Genomic DNA, 18,964 nt, shown 5'->3' on the forward strand with positions numbered 1-18,964 from the left:
GGACAACGGATGCACAAGCTAGTTTTGAAACTGTGAAAGACTTAATTGTACATAGTCCAGTACTTGCACTATTCAGTCTTGCATTGCCCACAATTGTAACTACTGATGCTTCTGATTATGGACTTGGGGCTGTTCTCACAAAACTGCATGAGGACAACACAGAGAGGACTGTTGCATTTGCTTCAAGGACACTCAGTAATGCTGAAAAAAAATATTCTACAGTCGAAAAAGAAGCACTTGCTTGTGTCTGGGCTACTGAAAAATGGAGAACTTACCTGTGGGGCCGCATGTTCAAGTTGCGCACAGACCACAGTCCTTTGACGATGTTGCTCACCACAAAAGGACTGGGAAGAGCAGGATACCGTATTGCTCGATGGTCTGCAAGACTACTCTCTTTCAACTATGAACTGGAATATAAGCCTGGAAACCAAAATGTGGTCACTGATTGCCTTTCTCGCCTGCCTTTGCCTTCACCAGGTGGTCCACTGGAGGATGAGGATGTAGTGGTTGTGCTTATTACAAGCACTCTCACTGCAGTTACAAGAGAACAATTTCAAGCTGCGTGTTCAGCGTGTCCAATTCAACAAAAACTACAGGAATTTCTGACAAAAAGATGGCCCACTCACCCTAAAAACCTTGACCCAGTTTTGCTGCCTTATTTTAGAGTTAAGGATGAACTAACTTTGTTTGATGGCTGTGTGCTACGAGGTACACACTGGCTCCTTGTGCCAGAAGAATTACAGTCAAAACTCATGCACCTGGCACACTATACTCATCAAGAAATTGTCCGAAGCAAACAACAACTATGGGATCTGTATTGGTAGCCAGGGATGGACTCTCAAACTGAAGCACTCATAAAATACTGTGTCACTTACCAAATGCATGATAAGACAGCAGTGACATGTACCCCTCCATTACAGCCTGTTCCTCTTCCTGAATTTGCATGGGAAAAAGTGGCGATTGACATTGTAGGACCCTTTGATACTGCTCCAATTGACTGCCATTATGCCATCACTTTAATAGACTATTTCAGTAAATGGCCTGAGGTAGCATTTACATCTCAAATCTCTTCTGCTACAGTAATTAAGTTCCTCCCTTCAATTTTTAGCAGGGAAGGTAACCCCAAAGAACTGGTTTCAGATAATTGTAGTCAATTTACTTCCCTGGAGTTTGAAACTTTTCTAGAACAGAGGAACATTTTACACAGAAGGTCATCCCTATATTACCCTCAAGCCAATGGGGAAATCGAACGGTTTAACAGAAGTTTGAAAGAGAGTTTGCAAATGGCTAAACTGGAAGGGTGACTGTGGATACCCTTCACTACTGATTTCTTGCAAACATACTGGGCTACACGACATGCCACAATGCAAAGAACACCCGCAGAGTTACTGCATGGGAAACAGATGAATACTAAACTGAACATTGCTGGATTGTTAAAGGCATGACCTGATGCTTCAAACGAGGATGATGTGAGAAAAACAGTTGAACAAAACCAAGCAAAGTCTAAAGCTTTCACAGACAAGTGGCGGGGTGCTAAAGAACCAAAGTTTGAGTGTGGTTCCTTCGTTAGAATACGAAAACCTGGAATTTTACGCAAAGGGGACCATAAGTTCACAGCTCCTCTTAAAATCATAGAGAAGAAGGGATTTTACACCTATTGACTTTCTGATGGGCGGGTATGGAATGCTTCTTATCTTGCACCTGCCTATGCACCAAGAGGAGATTATGCCAACAGCCAGTCTACATTGGATGACTTCACCATAGTACCAACACAACAAGACATTGCACTGGAACCAGGGCTTGAGAGACGGCCTGTCAGACCCAGACGACCATCTGTCTGGACTAGAGACTATGTTATGTCATATCTACAGTGTTTTCAGTGTAATATTTCTGCCAACAGTATAGTGTCTTGTTTCATATTTGTTCCTGTGGTTAGAACAATAATGTTTATTTTAATTGGGAGAGTTTCTTAAGAGAGCAGGGAATGTGGTGTTTAGATATTGCTTGTAATTATTAGAATTGGGAGCACTGGCTGTTGGGAGTCTGAAAGGACAGGAAACAGGAAGGAGGGGGAAGGAGTTGAGAGGTGGGGAGAGAGCTACATAGGGTGCAGCAGCAGCTTCGTAAAGAGGTTTCCACTTTGAAAATAAAGTCCTGTGAGAATTGTTAGTACCTTGCTTGGTTGATACAACAAGGAGTTGAAAACAATTCAGGAATGTCTGGGTCACATGGGGAGACACATTAGAAATCCCTGTGGAGGTAGTGCACGAAAAATTGCACAAGCTACTGGACATTCCGCACTCCTCTGTGCCTGGAAATCTTGCTGAGCCAATTAATGAAGGATAGTTGGAACCAATACAAATGTTATGGCAGACACCAGCATCAGTAGCACCTACCTCTAAAAAGGCAAGATAGGTGCTTTCAATCCCTTCAAATGGGTTTGAATATTTTTGCCTGCACCCTGTTCCTGGGTCTCTGGAAGTGGTGGCAATGTATGAAAGGTCCAGACAACATGTACTCCCAAAAATGACTCCAAGAGACCAGGAATAAAAAAAAAATAGATTTATTTGGCAAGAAAAAATTACTTATCAAGCTGCAGATGCACATCACAAATTACCAGGTGCTCTTGTCAAAGTACGATTCCTTAAATGGGACAGGGTATTGCAGTTTATTGAGAAACTTCCTCAAGAACATAGGGAGTAGAGCTAGGTGAAATTTTTCAAATGAAATTCTTTTTCAGTGAAAAATGCAAATTCAGAGATACTCAAATATTTTCTGAATTTGTGATTGAGGTCACTGCTTGTTAGTTTCCAGTGTGGAATACATGTGGACAGTCACTCAAAGAAGAAGGACCGGGTACAGGAACAGTGGTTCTTTGAGATGTATTGTCTTCATGGATTCCACAGCCCTCCCTCTTTCCCTGCTACTATAAAGTCCTAAACCACCGGGCCAAGACTATAAAAGGGTTAAAAAAAGAACTAGACAAATTCATGGAGGATAAGTCCACCAATGGCTATTAGCCAGGATGGGCAGGGATGGTGTCCCTAGCCTCTGTTTGCCAGAAGCTGGGAATGGGTGACAGGGGATGGATCACTTGATGATTACCTATTCTGTTCATTCCCTCTGGGGCACCTAGCATTGGCTACTGTCGGGAGACAGGATACTGGACTAGATGGACCTTTGATCTGACCCAGTATGGCTGTTCTTATGTTCTTAACAGAGGAACAGTTGGGCCCACTGTGCCTTTTATGCTCTGGGATGGGAGGGGGATTTGATGACATTTAGAGTGTAGGCATAGCCCCAGTGGACACTGTTGGCCAACAAAAATCCAATCTCATAGGTATGGGGCACATGGAATCCATATGGACAATACAGCTCAAGGAACAACAGTTTCTGTAAAGTAAGTAACTGTATAATATCATATCCATAAATATTCACTTGTTTCAATGGGACGTGTGCTCCTCAGTCACTTAGTGCTTTTGAAAATCCTTTCCTACAGGTATTGTGAATTTTGGCAGCCTATATATGGACACCATGATCTCCAGCAGGATCAAACTTTCTTTAACACCAAAAGTACAGCCAGGTTTCATTTGAGCTAACAGAATAACCCAAGAACCAGCACCTATCTTCACTGAGGCTAGCCACTAGAGGGAGACATGCTCACATATCAAGTCAGTGTATTCTGTAGACCTGTTTCTATGTGCAGTGAACTACTTTTACAGTTCTAATCTGATCTGGATGAGAGTGGAGTATTTTGAATCACCTTTTCCTTTAGCTGTCCCGATACCAGAAGGCATTTTTTAAACTTCTGGAAGAAGAAGATCAGAAGAAGGACAGAAAAGAAAGACAAGGAGGTGTGGGGGGTGTTATTACAAATCCACCACTCAAGAATAGTCCTTCCTAGGGCAACAGTGGTGGAGGGGGATGTCAGAAGGGATGATGATGGGGAGAGGAGGTGTTACCTCATCCTACTCACCTTTGAAGCAGTTTAATCACACCTCCACCTACATTTTTATTACATATTCTCCTACTCCCCCTGACTCAAGTTCTATGTTCCTCCCAAGTCCTCCTGCTTTACTCCGCCCTTTGTCTCTTGGATATGTGCCTTATATCATGCTGTCCCTCTGGCTGGAGCAGCCTCCTATCACTTGTCTGCTGGGCATCCTGTCTTTCCCCCTTCAAATGCCTTCTTAAGATCTACTTCCTCCAGTTATTCCTCCTATCGCTTTCTCCACAATAACCTCTCCACTACCTTCCCTTCCTGTTCTATATCTCTTATTGTGTTTATCTTGTTTAACAGGTGTCAGACCATATCTAACCTATGCTTATCAAACTCTCTTTAGATTTACAGCTCTATATAAATATTTAATCATCATAATGCTCAAAATGACAATTAATACTGGGGGAGGGAGATGGATAGGGAAGGAGAAAAGAAGTGGGAAAAAGAGTAGGAGCTACTTCCTATGTAATAATTCCACCCTCTGATGGTCTTTTCACTGGCAATAGAAAAGGAGAAGGTGTGAGAAAGGAGATGGGGAGGAAGGAAGTGTTAAGTTTCTCCATACACAAACACCAAAAAGATACATTCCATCAGAATGAGCTTTAGTACCTTCCTAGATTAAGAGAGCAAGAGGAAATAAAAGCAAATTCTCCATGAGAGAGCACAGTGTGTGTCTTCTGATGACCTGTATTCAATGCATCTAAAATATGAGACAAAAGAGTCCTTAGAGATTTAAAGGTGCAGTACAAGGAAAAGGCTTATATACTTATAGACGCAAGGCTTATATATAGGGTGACCAGATAGCAAGTGTAAAGAATCGGGACAGGGGGTGGGAGGTAATAAGTGCCTATATAAGAAAAAAAACCCCAAATTGGGACTGTCCCTATAAAATTGGGACATCTGGTCACCCTACTTGTATAGCTAAATATACCACAGAACAAAGGGGAAAGGAGAGAAAGTGGAAGAAAAAGGGAAGAGGGAAGGGAATATTGATTATGTTTGTGTTAGGATAGGCATCTAGACAGTATTTTAAAGGAGTATATTACTTATAGATTTAAGGTAGAAAAAGGAAATCAAGCAAACACTGTATTTAATGGAATAATCCAGAAGCCACAAATGGCAAAAGTCACCAAAATTATATATTTTTTCCCACACCAAAATAGATATAAATATAATGGTGACAGTCTAGGGCACTTAGCAACAAAGAAAGCATTGGATGTTATAGTGATGGAAAGACAGTAGTATGTGATGACTTCAGAATGCATGGAATTGGTGGCATCAGAATTACAGTTCTATTGGACAGGAAGGATTCTTTTTGTTTGGCTTTCATTGATTAAGCTAGTTGTTTTTTTTTATTGGGATTTGGTTCTGATTTTTGACATATTTAATCTACATGCATTTTTGTTTTGTAAATAAAGACTGTATAAAGTAGGATAAGTGACTTCATAAATTCTTCTCTGTAACGTTCTATCAACCAAAGAGATGCTATAAACATGAAGTTAATTGGGGTCCTTTGTGAGCTTTTGTATTTCATATAAGTGTGGATGTGTAGTCCCAGGTTATGGATAATGGTGGTGGCAACAAATTCAGAGGAGCCTATGACAAACTGATAGTGAGTGGTAGGACACAAACATTACTAAGAGAAGGAGCTGTGTTAGTCTGTATCCGCAAAAAGAAAAGGAGTACTTGTGGCACCTTAGAGACTAACACATTTATTGGAGCATAAGCTTTCGTGAGCTAGGTTTAGGTTGGATATTAAGAAAAACTTTTTCACAAGACGGTGGTGAAGCACTGGAATGGGTTACCTAGGGAGGTAGTGGAATCTCCTTCCTTAGAGGTTTTTAAGATCAGGCTTGACAAAACCCTGGCTGAGATGATGCATCCGATGAAGTGAGCTATAGCTCACGAAAGCTTATGCTCAAATAAATTTGTTAGTCTCTAAGGTGCCACAAGTCCTCCCTTTCTTATTACTGAGAGAGTTCAAAATACTGACAGTCTAAACTGAAGGTGCACAGGAAATGTTTTTTTTTCTTGCTATTTTTATTTTGTGTGTGAAAGTTGACTCTCCAATCCCAGTGGAGAAATTGACCATCTGTGGGATGTGATTGAGAGATATTATACCATTTTCTGAAGAAAAAGCAACTTATTTAGGCCTGGGAAATTAAGAAATAGGAGGAGCAGTTGGAAATTAGGCCGCAGATAATAGTCAAGACTGAGCTTTTGCAAATGGAGCTATTTAGCAGTGAGGTGAGATCATGAAGGAACAAGTATAAGTAGGAGCACTGCCAGCAGATTGAGGGACGTGATCATTCCCCTCTATTTGGCACTGGTGAGGCCTCATCTGGAGTACTGTGTCCAGTTTTGGACCCCACACTACAAGAAGGATGTGGAGAAATTGGAAAGAGTCCAGCGGAGGACAACAAAAATGATTAGGGGACTGGAACACATGACTTATGAGGAGAGGCTGAGAGAACTGGGATTGTTTAGTCTGCGGAAGAGAAGAATGAGGGGGGATTTGATAGCTGCTTTCAACTACCTGAAAGGGGGTTCCAAAGAGGATGGCTCTAGACTGTTCTCAGTGGTGGCAGATGATAGAACAAGGAGGAATGGTCTCAAGTTGCAGTGGGGGAGGTTTAGGTTGGATATTAGGAAAAACTTTTTCACAAGGAGGGTGGTAAAGCACTGGAATGGGTTACCTAGGGAGGTGGTGGAATCTCCTTCCTTAGAGGTTTTTAAGGTCAGGCTTGACAGAGCCCTGGCTGGGATGATTTAGTTGGGGATTGGTCAGGGGTGAAAGTAACTGAGGCCACTTACCGGTACGGGGCAGGACATCTCTGGCCCCCAGAAGGGGTGGGGCCTCGGGTGGAAGGGGTGGGGCTGGGGGTCAGCATCCCCCAGCCAGCCCTTCCAGTCCGGCTGGCCCGCGCCGCCCAGGGCTCCCGTGTTGATTTAAAGGGCCTCGGGCTCCGGACGCCACTGCTGCCCAGGGCAGCTGCTCCCTTTGCCCCCCTCCCTCCCCCTGGCCGCCCATTAGCGGCTGGGGGGGCCAAAAGGGGCAGGAATGTTAAAGCGCTGCAGGGTCCGTTGCTGCCCCTTCCCCCCGCCCGGTCGGAGGCCCTGGCGGTACGGACCCTACCAGCAGGGCCGCCGACAGGGGAGGCAAAAGGGGCAGGGACATTAAAGCGCTGCCACGGCAACGCTTTACTGTGGGCTGGGTATGGGCCGGTGCGGGTTCTTACCGGTAGGCAGGACCGGCCCCTACCGGCTCCCTTTCACCCCTGGGATTGGTCCTGCTTTGAGCAAGGGGTTGGACTAGATGACCTCCTGCGGTCCCTTCCAACCCTGATATTCTATGATTCTATGATAAACCAGACAAGCAGCTGAAATTGAGTTCCAGAATAGATGGTCTTTAGGGCAGGGGTCTGTGTCGTCTTATGTGGTTTTTTTAGTGATGAATACAATGAGGTCCTGATCTTGATTAGGGCTCGCAAACATTACTAAAATCTCAAATAGTAATAACAATCATTCTTATTATTCCTAATAATACACACAAGCTTATTCAAAGTTGGCATTGAGTCCCCTTCCATGGTATGCAGAAAATGGAAAGTCCTCTGCAAATCTACTTCCTAGTCCCATTGTGGGACTTCAGTGTTCTGGAGGGCTTTGAGGTGCCCTATGCCAGAATGAATTTCATCCACTGAGAATAGGAGAAACATGTATGAGAAATATGTTATTTCCTGTTGAGTGAGTTTATTAGTGATCAGAATGGAATCACATGGCTGCATTTTTAAAGGTACTTCACTCACAATGGAGTTGATTCATAGCTTTTCAAAAAGGGTACATTAACCAGTTTCCATTGATTATTATTAGTATTTTAAAATTAAAAATAAGCAACAGACTGCAGATAAGGGGCTATCAGAAACCTAGAGAGTGGGAAAGAGAGACTGGTTCACCATTTTAATGATTGATTTAACATATTTAAAATTATTTTATTAGTTGTCATTACAATGCTAATTCAATGCAGTGTAATGCTGTCAGATGGAAAGAATTGTATTTAAATTATATTATGTTAAAATATTGCAGCTATTTTCTCTCTTCCAAAGAACTGTGTGGGAGAATATTTTTAAAAATATACTTTAAATATTTAAAATGTTTCTTTTTAAAAAGTTATTTTATCATTGCAATAAAAATCCCAAATTGTGTAGCAGTGGTGAATAACGCATTTAGATGTGCATTTTTCAGCATTAATCTTTCCTCTGCATTGCTTATAAACTACCTACATGGAACTCCACTTATAAGTAATTAAACATTTTTCAATCAGTTGCTAGAATACTGACTATACAGATACTATAATTATCTATAAACCACTTAATTTGGGAGGATTGAAATTATTTACGTTTTGTGTTACACTTGTTTTAAATAATACAGTTCTCCAGTGTATCAGAAGCACTTGGCTTTATGTTTGTTTTCACTGCACACCTCAGCTATATTATTCAGCACTGCTGTACAGTCTATGCTTTATTGCTTAAATAGAGGGTAGTACTTTAAATGAACACCAGTTACAGCTAACAGTTTCTCATCTAGACAGTTGGATGTATTAGTATTTTAATTACCTGGCTGTAATTTCCACTTAATTTGGAGAATTTCTAACATTCTCCTCCAGCACTAAACCAATCTCATTTACAATGCTTTATTATCACAGTTCAGATTCCAGCAGCAGTCTCACTCAACAGCAGTCATACCAGCAGGATTTCTCTGGCTAGTCTTCAGAACATTACTTACTCTCGGAAGGAACTTCCAGTTGAAGAGTAATAACATCCAATAAACATATTTTATATTTGGAAAAAAACACCCAGTTCAGCTTGAGAAATAATGTCTTTGAAAACAACCGTGTTAGACAAAAGCTAAGGCTGACTTGGTATCCCACCTAAGGTAAATGTACCTACACAAAGGATCTTTGAACTGAGGAGAGAACACCAAATAGCCTTAAATGTGTTTTCTTTGATTTAAAATTTCCAGGCTAGATTTTAAAAGGAGCCAAAGGGAGTTGGGTGGCCCAAATTCCACTGATTTCATTGAGAGCTGGGTGCCTAACTTCTTTAGGCCCCATTGAAAATCTCAACCTAGCTGGATATTTCTTTACTAATAACACATTTTAGGCTAAGTTGGCTGTTTTGTACATGTAAAGCTTTTTTGATCAGTTGGATTATAACAACAGTTCTCTTTTTCTACTAGGCTTCAAGTCACCACCATGCCAATAATTTCAGGCATAAGAAAAAGATAACCAATTATTCACATTAATGATATAGTCTGTAGGGATTGGCTACTTATTTTGTTGCAGGTATAAGAAAAGATCTCTGATATCTGTTTAAAAAGGAAGGCTCTTTCCTTTCTTTTCCCAGGGTGCTCTCCTCAGGAAAGGAAAAAACGAGTGATAGACTAGTATCACTCGCTCTTCTGCCTCCCTTGGTCTCTTCCCTGCTCACCCAGGTTATTTATACTGCCTCCCTTCATATGGGAAAATGCAGCTATCTTTGTGTTCCTGCTGAGTCAGTGCCCTGTGAGCATCAGCAGCAGCTACAAGGATCACAGGAGGAGGCTGTCACAAGGGCAGCAGCTAACACATCACAATGGAGTCTGCTGTACTTGTTAGAGAAACACCCTGGATGTCACCTCAAACTCAGTGACACAACCCCTGCCCGCTTCCACTTTCTGTTTGTGTGTGTTGGGAATTGCAGACGGTGCCTGGGGTTTCCAGTGGCTCTGTGTGATCAGGCCCCAGAATCCAGTTACAGACACAGAATTATTTGATACTGGTGAAAACCGATTGGCAAATGTTGTGCATAAAATACTCAGCCCCTTGAATCAGGACAAGTGAGAGAGAGAGAGAGAGAGAGAGGTACCTCCAGGGAAAAATAGAATCTTCTTGGGCAGAGAGCTCTTTAGGTTTGCTTTAGAGAAGTTTGTTTGGTCTAATCTTTTTTCCTGCCTGTGCCCACCCCATATCAGTGAATAATGAATATCCCCAGGTCACTTATTCATGAATATCTCCCCTGGAGATGAACAGTGATAATCTCACCAGCCTGTCCAATTGGTGAGTTTGTTTCGATGAGTCACGCTCAGAGAGGAGTAAAAGTATTTGCTAATGGCTCATGTTCTTTCCATGCATTGTCTGCAATTCCATAGCAACCCAGACTTGCTGTGAAGCACACAAGAAAGCCAGGCTGGGTTGCTGCAGCCTGTGTGCCCTGAGCCAAGGTTCTACAGTGTCTCTTTCCAGTCCCCAAGCACGGATTCCCTGGCTGTCCCAGGGACAATGCGGCATTAACACAACGGGGGATCAGTCTCTGCGCAAAAAGTTCCAATATGAGGAAGAAGAGGCTCACAACTGGTATGTAAAGCTCTTCCAACAGGGCAAAGGGGCAGTAACCACTTAGGGCTGTGTCTCGGGCTATGGGGATGATGACTCCAAGGGGGGAGATTTAAATTATATCCTTGAAATTCATACAGCAAAATTCTTCAGTCCTGAGAATGAAAGACCATGAACACTTCCTTTATATGCATCCCAAAGAAGGGAAGCTATATCTCAAGTGGGTGAGACTTGGAGCATATCTGTTTCACCTGGGAACGTTTCCTGTGTTGCCTGTTCTCATGATTTTATCATGAGTCGCACAATATCTAGTGTGTTTAGCCCCAGCTTCTGGAGTCATGGAATTACATGGGAATCAGCTTTCTTTATAAAAAGAGCAAGTTTTTTTGTCTTCATGATTTCAGTGTAAAATGTGATTTCAACTGGAAAATGTGAACTGAGTGCACCATAAAGGCTCAAAAACCAAATACCCCCAATATATGATTTTTCAAAAAAAAATCTCATATTTAAAATAATCTCATGATTTTGAGATCTGATTCATGATTTTTAAATGCTTGGGGTTGACAATACATTTGACATTTCCTTAGAGTTTGTTTTATTTCCTCGAATCAGGTTATTTTATTTCAGAAAACCCAGGAAATTAGTAGAGTCCCATCACTTATTTAATTTTTCAGAGCAATCTCTAAATAATGTGTGCAGTCAAACTGATCTCAACAAGCATAAATGGAAATGTGTTGGATGAATAACAAGTAGTATTTTATACCTGTGTTTCAGAGCCTCCAGATATAACAGAAGATGCATTTGTAAGTAAACTTTAAAAGGACCGATAATTTTTTTTCGTTTTGGGACTACAGAGAAAATAGCAGGTCATGGAAAACTGCTCTATGGTTTCTTATTTCTTCCATTGTAGTAGCTGAGCATTGACATGTTTTTCCCAGCAGGAATACTGCTACTTCTGACAATGTTTCTTTAAAAGAATGGTTCTCATTGTTTCATTTGATTAAGAAAAAAATGCTGCAGTGTTAGAAAAAGTGAAACAGAAATTTAAAGGGAATAAGCTTGCAAAGAAAAGCACAATGGTAGAGGAAGGAAGGAAGAAAATAGTTAATTGGAAGGTCCAATCTGATATATTCTACAGATGCATTTTTCTTACCATTCTGAGAGCTGATTTATCTGTTCTCTGCTTATTGCTTCATACCAAATGACACTCCTTTCCCTATTTGAATGCCTATGCAGTATGCATGTTTTTTTAAACATATTTAGTTCTATCCCTGATGGAGACCCCTAGATGCTACTCTAATATAAATAATATATATTGAAATCCAGGTTAATTTCATTTAGGAATAAACAAAAATATATATCATAACATATTAATAACCTAGCTAAACCAAAAGTTTACATTGGGTTAGGCTCTGATTCTACAATCTGCTCCATGTGGGCAGTAGACTTCAGTAGAACTCAAGTAGGTGCATGGATCCAATATACAGAATTCAGCACAGGATTGGGGTTTCTATAATCACTTTAAGGCTTTGACATTTAAAGTGAGCACTAGATTTTTGTCTGTGAGCACTTTTCATTTCAGTAGAAGCTGCATTTGATGTACTGTTCTATTGTCTTACCAAGTCTATCTGTGTTCAGATCCTCCTTGGGTATCTTATAACATCACTCTGCATCTGTGCTAGAACACTCACGGCAGTGATATGGAGAAAGCTAGCATATAGAATAGATACAGTGTCACGGGATACGTTTCCCTAGAAAATGTAAACAGCATTTTTACAGGATACCACTGACAAAATGATCATCCCTCACTGCTTTAAGACTGACAGTAATAGGACCCTTAATACCTGCATACTGTATGCAGGCAAAATTCCCAGTTACTTTAATAAGTTTTGCCTGCATAAGCACTGGAAGTTCAAGCCATTTGTAGTTCATCCAGATTGCCTATTGGAATAATGAGAATGCTTTTAATAATTATAACTTGGATTGTACACCACAGAGCACATCAGGGAAAGAATTAAAAGAAAATGCCACAAACATCTAAAAAATTTTTGTATATAAAATTATATGGACTCTAATAGGCAAATGAGTGTGTAAACATTATTTTGAAATGAGAATAAGACTGGTTGCTGAAATAGAAGTCCTATAGGAGAGTTTTATTGTTTTTTCATATTCTTTAAAAAACTTGCAGATAGGTGCAATAAGTAGCAAAGCTTGCGTTAACAGCGTAGTAAAAGTTTTATGGATTAATGACACCATTTGTTTATATTTCTTGCTGCTATATAAGACTTTAAAGAACATATTCCTGGCAAATAAAAAACATGTGTACCTGTATATTTTCATAGGACTTCTAATTCAGTGCGTAATAAATATTTTGTTTCAAATAATTCACGTAGATGAAAGAAGTATTTACACTACATGTTATTGTATCTAATCATCATCATCAAACTAGTCTTTACCCATTTCAAATCTAATGATGTATTACTTACGCACAGCAAATGTGAAATATAGACACTTTTTATACATGCACAACCTGTTTCTAACAAAACTTTTCACATAAATAGGGCTCAATCCAATGTCCATTGAAGTAAATGGGAGTCTTTCACTAATTTAATTGGGCACTAGATCAGGCCCTTATGCCTTGATTCAGGAGAGATCTTAAGCATATGTTTATTTAAAGCATGTGCTTCCCATTGTCTTCAAGTTAAGCACATGCTTAAGTGTTTTGCTGAACTGGGGCCTAAGACCCTGGTTCAAAGCTTATTGAAATCATTGGGAGTCTTTCCACTGACTTCAGTGTGCTTTGGATCAGACCCTTTGATCCAAATTCTCCTGTTTAATGCTTAGTCCAAATATATTTGCCCTTCCCCTTCCATGCCTCTCCCAGTTCCTGAGTGCAGGTACACAGGAAGCCACTGTGTAGCTGAGCTTAACACGGTAGTGCTGGGAATGTTCATGCCCTACATGCCCCATCAAATGCTGTCCCCCATGTGTGTAGTTGCACTTAATCACCATGGAGGAAGTGTCAGGATTTGCCTTCTTAAAAACTTTAACAGCGCCAATAGATAGATTTAGACTACAGACAGTTTTTATGCACAGAAATAATAAAGTGTTTGAGAAACTGTATGCAGTGTTGTAAAAGCTGTGTCAAACCCAGGATATTAGAGAGACAAGGTGGATGAGGTAATATCTTTTATTGGACTGACTTCTTTTGGTGAGAGAGACACGCTTTTGAGCTACACAGAACTCTTCTTCAGGTCTGGGAAAAATACTCAGGGTCACAGCTGAATACAAGATTGAATGGATAATTTAACATGAATAGCACATATTCTAAGGGACCATTCAAGGTGAAGTGGTGCATTCACAACCTTGCAGTCCTAGGACAAAAAGTGAGTTACAGATTGTTGTAATAAACCATAAATCTAGTGTCTTCATTAAGATCATCATTTTTAGTCTCTAGCAAAGTTATGAATTTAAGCTCCCAGGCTTGTCTTTTGAAAGTATTGTGCAGGTTTCCTTTGAGGATGAGGACTAATAATAGATCAGCTATAGAGTGATCATTTTGTGAAAAGTAAAGGAGTACTTGTGGCACCTTAGAGACTAACAAGTGTATTTGAGCATAAGCGTTTGTGAGCTACAGCTCACTTCATTGGATGCATTCAGTGGAAAATACAATGGGGAGATTTATATACATAGAGAACATGAAACAATGGGTGTTACCATACACACTGTAATGAGAGTGATCACTTAAGGCGAGCTATTACCAGCAGGAGAGCGGGGGGGAGAGTGGGACCTTTTGTAGTGATAATCAAGGTGGGCCATTTCCAGCAGTTGACAAGAACATCTGAGGAACAGTGGGGAGTGGATGGGGGGAATAAACATGGGGAAATAGTTTTGCTTTGTGTAATGACCTATCCACTCCCAGTCTCTATTCAAGCCTAACTTAAATTGTATCCAGTTTGCAAATTAATTCTGTTTTTGAAATTTTTTTGTTGAAGAATTGCAACTTTTAGGTCTGTAATCGAGTGACCAAAGAGATTGAAGTGTTCTCCAACTGGTTTTTGAATGTTATGATTCTTGATGTCCGATTTGTGTCCATTTATTCTTTTTACGTAGAGACTGTCCAGTTTGACCAATGTACATGGCAGAGGGGCATTGCTGGCACATGATGGCATATATCACATTGGTAGATGTGCAGGTGAATGAGCCTCTGATAGTGTGGCTGATGTGATTAGGCCAGTTGGCAACAGGCTTTGTTGCAAGGATAGGTTCCTGGGTTAGTGGTTCTGTTGTGTGGTTGCTGGTGAGTATTTGCTTCAGGTTGGGAGGCTGTCTGTAAGCAAGGACTGGCCTGTCTCCCAAGATCTGTGAGAGTGATGGGTCGTCCTTCAGGATAGGTTGTAGATCCTTGATGATGTGTTGGAGAGGTCTTAGTTGGGGGCTGAAGTTGACGTCTAGTGGCGTTCTGTTATTTTCTTTGTTGGGCCTGTCCTGTAGTAGATAACTTCTGAGTACTATTCTGGCTCTGTCAATCTGTTTCTTCGCTTCAGCAGGTGGGTATTGTAGTTGTAAGAATGTTTGCTAGAGATCTTGTAGGTGTTTGTCTCTGTCTGAGGGGTTGGAGCAAATGCGGTTGTACTGTAGAGCTTGGCTGTAGACAATGGATCGTGTGGTGTGGTCTGGATGAAAGCTGGAGGCATGTAGGTAGGCATAGCGGTCAGTAGGTTTCCGGTATAGGGTGGTGTTTATGTTGACCATCACTTATTAGCACCATAGTGTCCAGGAAGTGGATCTCTTGTGTGGACTGGTCCAGGCTGAGGTTGATGGTGGGATGGAAATTGTGGAAATCATGGTAGAATTCCTCAAGGGCTTCTTTTCCATGGGTCCGGATGATGAAGATGTCATCAATGTAGCGCAAGTAGAGCAGGGGCATTAGGGGACGAGAGCTGAGGAAGCGTTGTTCTAAGTCAGCCATAAAAATATTGGCATACTGTGGGGCCATGCAGGTACCCATAGCAGTGCCGCTGATTTGAAGGTATATATTGTCCCCAAATATGAAATAGTTATGGGTGAGGACAAAGTCACGAAGTTCAGCCACCAGGTTTGCCATGACATTATCGGGGATAGTGTTCCTGACGGCTTGTAGTCCATCTTTGTGTGGAATGTTGGTGTAGAGGGCTTCTACATCCATAGTGGCCAGGATGGTGTTTTCAGGAAGATCACTGATGGATTATAGTTTCCTCAGGAAGTCAGTGGTGTCTCGAAGATAGCTGGAAGTGCTGGTAGCGTAGGGCCTGAGGAGGGAGTCTACATAGCCAGTCAATCCTGCTGTCAGGGTGCCAATGCCAATGTGTTCACCCACAGGTGATATGGTCTTTTTCATTTTCCTGTGTGAGTTCATTTGTGAGCACAGTGATTGTCTGGTTTCATCCACATAGTTGCTATTGGGGCATTTAGTGCACTGGATGAGGTACACTGCATGTTGTGATAGGCATGTGTAGGACCCAGGGATCTTGAGAGGTATGTTGGAGGCGTGTTGATCATTATAGCAGTGGAGTTATGTCTGCAGGTTTTGCATCTGTTGTTCTGGCAGGGTCTGGTGCTGCTTTGAGTTGGTGTCCTGGTCTGTGGGGAGTTTGCTTCTGATGATGAGCCTGGAGAGGTTGAGGGGTTGCTTGAAGGCCAGAAGAGGGTGTTCAGGAACAATTTCTTTCAGGATGGGGTACCCATTGACTATGGGTTGTAGTTTTTCAAGGATATACCCTGTATGAGTTCTAGTATGTCGTGTAGTTGACAAGCTGGGGTATTGTGGCAGATTGGCCCATTAATTGACATTAAAAACTAGACAGGATTCTCTGTCATAAAGCTGACAGATTTTTAAAAAGCCAACAGAGAATACATTCTATGCTGGCTTGTTCTTTCTTCCATTGATATGAGTGGGAGTTTTGCCATTGATTTCAGAAGTTAAGATGGGGAAAATTCCAGTTTGGGCCAGGCCCTAACTATGGCATACTACTGCTTGACATGGTGTGCCAAATTCTGATCTGGTTAGCACCCTCTTATTCACCTTTGGTGGCTACCCCATTGTGGGTATCAGTTGGGGGATGGAAAAATGCTCCACAGAGCAGCTACATTCCTCTTTCCCAGGTGCAGATAGGTGGGAGGGTGTGGAACGAGTCAGGAATATGTAGGTTACTTGCATATCAATTTTTTTCAGAAGTAAATTTGCAAATTTCCCATTTTTACTAGCTTTTAGGTTTACAAGTGTTTTCTCTGTAAGTTCTTTGGCACATGGACTGTCTTTGTATGCTTTGTATGGTATTGAGCACATCAGTGGTGTACAATGAATATTAAATAACAATACAATGATACACTGAAAAGTCTACTTTTGTGCAAAAGTTCTGATCTGCTTTAAGGCAAATCATAGTATAACAGACTATAATATATACAAATACACATCAACATAATTACTGTAAACATTGTCTTGTGTTTTCATGTTCCCATAGGAAGATTATTTAGCGACAGATGATATGCTTGTGAACTACTTTAATGAATTCTTGAGTCTTCCAGTAAGTATGTTATATTAATTTCTTCCTAAATGCAAGAAAAAACTTTGTGATTAGTACTAAGGCAAACTGACTTGGAAACACATATTGTGTTTTTTAAATTAAAGTGTTCTGTTGGCTTTCCAATTCTTTTGAAGGGCTTCTATATTGGTAGCATCTAAATGTCTTAAGATGTTATCATCAGTAAAGCTTTGCCAATATCCATAAAATACAACATAGTATCTGGACTTCTTGGGATATAATTTCTCTTGCTTCAGGTCAATCTATATATGTAACTTCCAGTTCATCAAAATATTATAGATTAGAAGTGAAGAAGATATATTTAGTGCTTATGTTAAAATACCTTTGAAAATCAGGCCACTTTTATTTAGGTGCCTAATTTAAGGCATTCAGGTTTGCAAATATTAGTCCTAATTCACCTCTCTGCCATTGAGACTATGGACCAAATTCAGCAGTGGCGCATCTTCACTGATTTAATTTAGAGGTGCACCCTCCCTCCCCCATATACCATTACTGATTCTGTCTGAAAGTATATTTCCCTGATTTCAGTGGGAATTTTGCCTGGGTGAAGATGGTAGAATTGGATTCTAAAATCCAGTTTTTGATTTTTAAATAAAATTTGTAAGCATGTAAAAGAATGGCCCACGATGATGATACTGTCCTCTCACAGGAGCTCTCTCCCTATATACTGTATAGTACCTCTCACTGCAAGTTTCCTGGGAAACTCTCTCAACTATCAGAGGGGTAGCTGTGTTAGTCTGGATCTGTAAAAGCGGCAGAGTCCTGTGGCACCTTATAGACTAACAGACGTATTGGAGCATAAGCTTTCGTGGGTGAATACCCACTTTGTCGGATGCATGTAGTGGAAATTTCCAGAGGCAGGTATAAATATGCAAGCAAGAATCAGGCTTGGGATAACAAGGTTAGTTCAATCAGGGAGGATGAGGCCCTCTTCTAGCAGTCGAGGTGTGAACACCAAGGGAGGAGAAACTGCTTTTGTAGCTGGCTAGCCAGTCACAGTCTTTGTTTAATCCTGAGCTGATGGTGTCAAATTTGCATATGAACTGAAGCTCAGCAGTTTCTCTTTGAAGTCTGGTCCTGAAGTTTTTTTGCTGCAGGATGGCTACCTTTAAATCTGCTCATGTGTGTCCAGGGAGGTTGAAGTGTTTTTGTATATTGCCATTCCTAATATCTGATTTGTGTCCATTTATCCTTTTACATAGGGGCTGTCCAGTTGGGCCAATGTACATAGCAGAAGGGGACTGCTGGCACATGATGGCTTATATTGGAGGATGTGCAGGTGAATGAACCGGTGATGGTGTGGCTGATCTGGTGAGGCCTGTGATGGTGTTGCTGGTGTAGATATGTGGGCAGAGCTGGCATCGAGGTTTGTTGCATGGATTGGTTCCTGAGTTAGAGTTACTTTGGTGCGGTGTGTAGCTGCTGGTGAGAATATGCTTCAGGTTGGTGGGTTGTCTGTGGGCGAGGACTGGCCTGCCTCCCAAGGCCTGTGAAAGTGAGGGATGGTTGTCCAGGATGGGTTGTAGATCACTGATGATGAATTGGAGATGTTTTAGCTGAGGACTGTATGTGATGGCCAGTGGACTTCTGTTGGTTTCTTTCTTGGGCTTGTCTTGCAGCAGGCGGCTTCTGGGTACACCTCTGGCTCGGTTGATCTGTTTCCTTATTTCCTCATGTGGGTATCGTAGTTTTGAGAACGCTTGGTGAAGATCTTGTAGGTGTTGGTCTCTGTCTGAGGGGTTTGAGCAAATGCGGTTGGACCTCAGCACTTGGCTGTAGACAATGGATCGTGTGGTGTGTCCGGGGTGGAAGCTGGAGGCATGAAGGTAGGCATAGCGGTCAGTGGGTTTTTGGCATAGGGTGGTGTTAACGTGACCATGACTTATTTGTACCGTGGTGTCTAGGAAGTGGACCTCCTGGGTAGATTGGTCCAGGTTGAGGTTGATGGTGGGTGGAAGCTATTGAAATCGTGGTGCAATTCTTCCAGGGTTTCCTTCCCATGGGTCCAGA

At 41.4% G+C, this 18,964-nt stretch overlaps 1 protein-coding gene across 6 annotated transcripts in view; it reads left to right on the forward strand.

Annotated features, from left to right (window-relative positions):
- The first annotated feature begins 10,211 nt into the window (after positions 1 to 10,211).
- RGS22 (regulator of G protein signaling 22) overlaps positions 10,212 to 18,964 on the forward strand; it is a 93,155-nt gene continuing 84,402 nt past the window's right edge. For 4 of the 6 annotated variants that reach the window (XM_048841345.2, XM_048841346.2, XM_048841348.2 and 1 more), the window contains exons 1-3: positions 10,212 to 10,391; positions 11,145 to 11,173; positions 16,874 to 16,936. In XM_048841345.2, the coding sequence (XP_048697302.1) occupies positions 10,367 to 10,391; positions 11,145 to 11,173; positions 16,874 to 16,936 (117 nt within the window). In that variant the 5' untranslated portion in view covers positions 10,212 to 10,366. The remainder of the gene's footprint in view (positions 10,392 to 11,144; positions 11,174 to 16,873; positions 16,937 to 18,964) is intronic. The other 2 variants (XM_075125024.1, XM_048841347.2) reach the window with 2 other exon arrangements.

This window comes from Caretta caretta, chromosome 2 (genome assembly GCF_965140235.1).
Source record: "Caretta caretta isolate rCarCar2 chromosome 2, rCarCar1.hap1, whole genome shotgun sequence".
Classification (NCBI taxonomy): domain Eukaryota; kingdom Metazoa; phylum Chordata; order Testudines; family Cheloniidae; genus Caretta; species Caretta caretta.